General features: G+C 48.0%; 1 protein-coding gene across 1 annotated transcript in view; it reads left to right on the top strand.

The window, feature by feature from the left end:
- The window catches only part of RAD54L2 (RAD54 like 2), a 107450-nt gene that overhangs the window by 69951 nt on the left and 30630 nt on the right, over positions 1 to 6869 (top strand). The window contains exons 10-12 of the mRNA XM_014584473.2: positions 1492 to 1688; positions 3469 to 3811; positions 4423 to 4600. Of these exons, the coding sequence (XP_014439959.1) occupies positions 1492 to 1688; positions 3469 to 3811; positions 4423 to 4600 (718 nt within the window). The remainder of the gene's footprint in view (positions 1 to 1491; positions 1689 to 3468; positions 3812 to 4422; positions 4601 to 6869) is intronic.

Genomic DNA, 6869 nt, shown 5'->3' with positions numbered 1-6869 from the left:
AGTCCTGCTGGGATCTGCATGTCAGGCCGTTAGCTGAGTGTGTGGCCTGTTCTCCCAGATCCCTTTTGGTTCCTTGATGTGCCCATCTCTGTTCTTGCTACTTACTTTTTATCTACTTAGTGTTTTAGTAAGTCCGGGGTTCGATAGGCTGGGAAGTTTCTTATGTTGTTCTGTAGGGTGCTTTTATGTCTTGAAAATTTTGCAGGCATGGTTACATTTTCCCATGCATATGTAACAGTAATAAAATTCAACATGATAAAATGGAACTTTCTGTCTTCTAACATTTTACTTTTTTCTTAGAAATCTAATTTGTAAGTCTCCTTTTTTAAGCACTAATATGTAGTTGACCTTTAATGGTACATGTCCAAAGGTTTGAAAGATGCAAACCTTGTTTCACTCTGGATTTAAATTAAATGATTTATGTTTCATTCCATGAAGTCAACCCCATTTCCAAAAATCTAAAGGTATTGGTCCAGTCCAGCTGTCTGTGCTGCCCTTTGTCCTCATTAGCCTGGGTAATTGAAGTGCAGACTTTTTTCCTGCAGACTTTTTTTCCTTTGGTCATATTTGGGGATCTATGCCAAAATGAGGAGATTGGGACCAGCTGATGGTGTAATGGTTACGTTGCTGGGCTCCCACATAGTTGACCACGGTTCAAGTCCTGGACCTAGTGGCTTAAAACTCATGCTGGGCGCATGTGCGTGCATGCCCAAGATCTCAAGAGGAGAATGGAGGAGAGGGGATTGTGGTGTGGCCATCTCCTCTGGGGGGCGATTTCTTGCTTTCTGTCTCTCCAGTGAGCATATGCACCCTATAGCAAAAATGTGTCTTAAGATAAAATGAGGAGACTGCGTGAACCCACAAGTGGTCGATCACCCGCTCTGCTTTTGGAGGTTTCAGGACTGCTAGTCCACATGTAGTTGATGAAGTGCAGCAAGGGATCAGGGTTGGGAGTGGAGCGACTGTGTGGAGGGTCATCTGGTCTGTGCTGCTCTTGCCCCTTGATTGGCTGTTCTTGGCACTCTATCCACTGGAGCTCCGGCAGAGATGAGAATGTTGCCGGTGAGATGCAGGATGTTGCCCTTCCCTCGTGACCTTGCAGTTATCATGGCACTAACTTGAAATGCTCCCTCAAATTACACTCATACTCATGCATGAACATCCGTGGAGGCTGCCACCCTCTCCTTCGTGTCCTCGAGTTACTGCGTTTCTAGCTGTTTAACCATCACTGATCAGTCCATCCTCAGTGCAGTTAGTATTGCTGGCATACTGGGAGAGTCCTGGGCAGATGGCCAGCTCTGTGCTTGCGGCCTCACGAAGTCGTTGGCAATGAGGGATCTGAGCGTACATCATCACAACTTCGATTTGGATGCGTTCTTCTGGGGAACAGGAGAATCAGTAATACTTTCTCTCTGTTCACCTTTTTTAAAAAAAGAACTTTACTGAAAAATAACTCACACCTCACACAGTTTTCTCTGTTCACTCTTTCAGGACGATGGCATCTCGTGCTAAAGTGATGGCTGATTGGGTGTCAGAGGGTGGGGTGCTGCTGATGGGGTACGAAATGTACAGACTCCTCACTCTGAAGAAATCCTTTGCCACAGGTAGACCGAAGAAAACCAAGAAACGTTCTCACCCAGTCATCATTGATCTGGATGAGGAAGATCGACAGCAGGAGTTTCGGAGAGGTGGGCAGCCATCCTGGAAATACTCTTGGGGATGTTTCAGGGAAAAAGGATTAGTGTCTGCTAATAGCACGCAGTCAGCTGCATTATTGATGTTAATTATCATTATCCAGAATCCTGTCTTCAAGATAGGTGAGACGGCCTCCGTGGCTCTCCAAGGGTGCTGTTTTCTCTGCAGCAGCACAGCTATGCTCAGGTGGGGCCACACGCTGACTCAGGGGAGGCACCCAGTCTGTCTGTCCCTGTCCCCATCAGAGAACAATGAGGACAGTAACTACTGCCTTTACCACTTCCTAGGGATGGATGTTCTTAGAAGGCATTAAGGAACTACTCATAAAGTGTTTAAATCACCAATATGAAGATACAGTAGTAACAATGTTGTTTGCATTTATTAAAAAAAGAACTTATCCCAGTTGCTTTTAGTGAAAACTACTTCTCTCGTAGGTTTAGTTCTACTCTCTCTTCTAAAGGGCCTTTGCTCACTTTGGGAAGAAGGTTTTTTAGGTTTCAAAGGCTGTTTCTTTTTTCGGGGAGGGGGGGGGAAGGTTTTTGCTATAGGGCGCATGCACTCGCCAGAAAGACAGAGAGAGACAGAGAGAAAGCGAGAAATCACCCCCCAGGGAGGATGGCCACGCCACAATCCCTTCTCCTCCATTCTCCTCTTGGGATCTTGGGCACACACGCACACGCGCCCGGCGTGAGTTTAAACCGCTGGGTCCAGGACTTGAACCACGGTCAACTACATAGGAGTCCAGCGACACTGCCATTATGCTAACTGTTGGTCCTGAGGCTGTTTTATTTTATTTTTATTTTTAAAAATAATTATTTAATTTTATTTATTTATTTATTTATTTTAATTTTACCAAAGAGAAACAGAGAAAGAGAGATCAGGAAAGTGAGAAAGCAAGCCACCAGGTCTGGATCTTGAACCATGGTTGACCATGTGGGAGTTCAGCACCTCAACCACAACTCTAACCAGCTGGCCCCTCATTTTACTTTAATTTTTAAAATTTTGCTATAAGCCATATGTGTTTACCAGAGAGAAAGAGAGGGAAAATGAGAAGAGCCCCCCTCCCCCCCCTCACATACAACAAGGGGTATGGCCATGCCAAAATCCGTTCTCCTTTCTTCCCTTGGGATTTTGGGCATGTACGCCTGTACACCCAGTGTATTTTCCAAGCTGCTAAATCTGAGACTCGAACCATGCAGTTGGCCATGTGGGATCCAGCTGCCCAAAACCATACCACTAACTGGGCCCTGTTTCATTTTATAGGTCTCCTCATCTGTGAGATTGTATTTGTTCTAGGTTTGCTTCTGTGGTAGAGCTGAGCGGTGTGTGCCACTTAGCGATGACTGCAGGAGGACCTTGCTCTGTAGATAGCTCCAGCAGCACCCTCAAATGGAGCCTAGATGCTGGCTGTGGTGCGAGGCTGCTGAGGGTCTGTGTTACTCCTGCTGGCTTCATCCAGATGTGTTTTTGGCCCTCAGCTGGCACTCTGAGACTCCTCTCTGCTGCCCAGTGTGTGTGAGCCCTAGGAACACAAGTCAGGAAAGGAGAGGAACAGGGAAAGGGATCTTGATAGCATTCAGCAAGCCAGGTTAGCATCGCAGCAGACACAAAGTAGCTGGAACAACTGGCTCCCTTTCACCATTGGGGGCTGACTCTTGCTTTCCTGCTTCCCTCATTTCTTCTGTCTCCTCCAGGGTGCACCCCTACTTCTCATATTATTGACTATGAGCAGCCCCTCTCACCCTCTGACTCCGGATCCTCTTCCCTCCCTAGAGTTTGAGAAGGCCTTATGCCGCCCTGGCCCCGATGTAGTGATCTGTGACGAGGGACACCGCATCAAAAACTGCCAGGCCAGCACCTCACAGGCACTGAAGAACATTCGCTCTCGCCGCCGGGTGGTGCTGACTGGGTACCCCCTGCAGAACAACCTCATCGAGTACTGGTGCATGGTGGACTTCGTGCGCCCAGATTTCCTCGGCACCCGGCAGGAGTTTAGCAACATGTTTGAGCGCCCTATCCTGAACGGGCAGTGTATCGACAGCACACCTCAGGATGTCCGCCTCATGCGGTACCGGAGCCACGTCCTGCACAGCCTCCTGGAGGGCTTTGTGCAGAGGTAAGCCACCCTGGAGGCCCAGTGGGTTGGTGTGTGAGGCTGTTGTGCAGACGGAGATGCTGTGGTGGGAGGGCCTCGTCCCAGTGGGGCAGTAGTGAAGTTCCCCTGTGTGTATAACTCGCAGATGATGGGTATCTTCTGTTCAGTCCCCCAATAATTTGGCCAGTGAGCGTGTCTCAGAATTTTAAAATTACAGAGACACTTGCCTTTCTTGCTTGGGTGAGGTGGCGGTTCTAGGAGAAAGGCCTTCCCAGCTCCAGCATCTCAATAGATATAGCTATTTAGGCTAGTTTAACGCATTCTCCCTTGTTAAGATGGTATGTGTGTAGAAAGCTCAGAAAGGCAACCCTAAATGGGGATAAGAACTTTGAATTCTCCTGCTCTGTCACCCATCAGTTGTACCCCAGGACAGGTCACTTTGCTTTAGTTTTCATCCTTTAGAGGAGTTTTTTCTCGGTGGGTGCCAAACCACTCTCATTATTGCACAGCTGTGCGGCAGGATGACATCCTCAAGAGGAAGGTGTGGCAGGAGCACACGGTTCTGTTTTTATCTCACACTGACTCCTCCTGGCCACACTGCCTTGCCACTTCTGAGCTCCTTGCCTCCATAGGAGGGGCCACACTGTGCTCAAGATTCATCTCCCCGCCAAGGAGGAAAATGTGATTCTGGTGCGGCTCTCCAAGATCCAGCGAGATTTGTACACACAGTTCATGGACCGCTTCCGGGACTGTGGAAGCAGTGGCTGGCTGGGGCTGAACCCCCTCAAGGCATTCTGCGTGTGCTGCAAGGTGTGTTGGGGCCTCAGGGAGGATGGAAGTGGGGACTAAGGATGCACATGGTTCTGAGAGTTCCTCCTGCTGAGAGTCCTGGTTTACGTAAAAGAAGAGGAAAGTGAGAGGGGCCCTCGTGCAGTGAACGAGGATTAGAGGCCAACGAAGAGATGACACAACTCCGGGAGGTGCTACTCGGAGAGTATGGAGCAGCTGGGGCCTCCTGTGCTTGCACAGCTCAGCTCCCCAACTTGTTATACCAAACTCGAGAAGCCACTTTCTTTCCCACAATTCTTTTCCCTTGGAAAAGCAGGGTAGTGGAGGAATATTGTGTGGAGGAGGCTTAGACTGCTAGCATAATCAGGATTGAAGAAGTATGTAGCTTGGACAAGTAAGGTATCAGGCTACCTTCCTTCGATTCTATATTTAATTAGACTGAGGTCTTCCTTGTCCTGTTTGTTTGTTTGTTTGTTTGTTTCATTTTATTTTTACGAGAGAGATTTTTACTATTGAGTGTGTGACTCACTAGAGAGACAGAAAGCGAGAATCACCCTCCCAGGGGGTATCACCCTACCACAATCCCTTCTCCAGGTTCCTTTTGGGATTTTGAGCATGCGTATACACGCGTCCAATGTGAGTTTCAAACCACTGGGTCCAAGATTTGAACCACGGTCAGCCATGTGGGAGTCCAGGTACGTAACCATTATGCCATCTGCTGGTCCCTCTCATCCTGTTTTTGAGGGACCTGTTTCTGTGACTTAGTATCTCAGCTTATGCTCTCAGCAGACCTTAAATAATATTCCCGGGTGACTGCTGCCTTAGTAAGTCAGCTGAAGGTGTCATGGGACAAGAGGGTGTCAAAACACTCCTGAATGAGGACCAGCAGATGGCATAATGGTTATGTTGCTGGACTCCCACGTAGTTGACCGCGATTTGAATCCCAGACCTGGTAGCTTGAAACTCAGGTTTGGGGACCAGCAGTTAGTGTAATGGCTATGTCGCTGGACTCCCATGTAGTCGACCGCGGTTCAAGTCCCAGCCCCAGTGGCTTAAAACTCACACCGGGCACATGTTCATGCGTGTCCAAGATCCCAAGAATGGAGGAGAAGGGATTGCAACGTGGCCATCCCCCCTGGGGGGTGATTTCTTGCTTTCTATCTCTCTGTCTCTGTCTGGCGAGCACATGTGCCCTATAGCAAAAAAAAATAAGTAAATAAAACTCAGGTTGGGCGACTGTGTGCACATGTCACGTGCCTAAGATCCTGATGGGAGAATGGAGGAGAAGGGTGTGTGGTGTGACCATCCTTCCGGAGGGTAATTTCTCACTTTCTGTTTCTCTGTCTCTCTGGCAAGCACACATACCCGACAGCAAAAATCTCTCTAAAAAAAATTACTCTTGAACAACACAGGTTTGACCTGCACAAATCTGCTGATAAATAGATTCTTCTCCTTTCCTTTTTTTTTTGGTTTAAACAACATACATTTATTGGGACCAGCAGTTAGCGTAATAGCTATATCGCTGAACTCCCATGTAGTCGACCACAGTTCTGTCTTTCTGGCCCCCCCCCAAAAAAAAAAAAAAAAAAAAAAAAAAAAAAAAAAAAAAAAAACACTCCAAAAAAAAAAATCCCCGTATAACGTTTGCCTACTCTGGCGTAAAGCAGAGCAGAATAGAGAGCAAGAAGTGTGTGAGTGTCCCCCAGCCACCTTCCCTTCTGGTCTCCATCATGGAACAAGACAACAGACCCTGGAAGACTCAGCTCACAGTCCCACTGCTGGGGCTATGCCCTGACCCCAAGGCAGTGGGACAGATCTCAGGCTCCGCCCCACTCCTGCCAGCCCTCTCGTTTTAAAAAACTGATAAATGTTTTTTTTGTTTGTTTGTTTGTTTGGCTTTTTTTTTTTTTTAAGAGGTTTTTGCTATAGGGCGTGTGCACTCCTCAGAAAGACAGAGGCAGAAAGACAGAAAGCAAGAAATCACCCCCCGGGGGGTGGGGGGGATGGCCACGCTGCAGTCCCTTCTTCTTCCTCCTCTCAGGATCTTGGGCACACACGCACACACCCCCGGCAGTATGTACAAGCAACTGGATCCAGGACTCGAACCACAACCGCGGGAGTCCGGCGACATAGCCATTACGCTAACTGCTGGTCTCTATACATGGTTTTTTTTTGTGTGTTTGTTTGTTTGTTTTTTTGTTTTTGAGAGATTTTCACTGTAGGGCGCGTGCGCTCGCCAGACAGACAGAGAGAGACATAGAGACAGAAAGCGAGAAATCACCCCCCAGGG

The sequence above is a fragment of the Tupaia chinensis genome, unplaced genomic scaffold (assembly GCF_000334495.1).
Source record: "Tupaia chinensis unplaced genomic scaffold, TupChi_1.0 Scaffold147003_1, whole genome shotgun sequence".
Taxonomy (NCBI): Eukaryota; Metazoa; Chordata; class Mammalia; order Scandentia; family Tupaiidae; genus Tupaia; species Tupaia belangeri.
The sequence above is the reverse complement of the archived record's forward strand: the minus strand, read 5'-3'. Positions and strand labels throughout refer to the sequence as shown.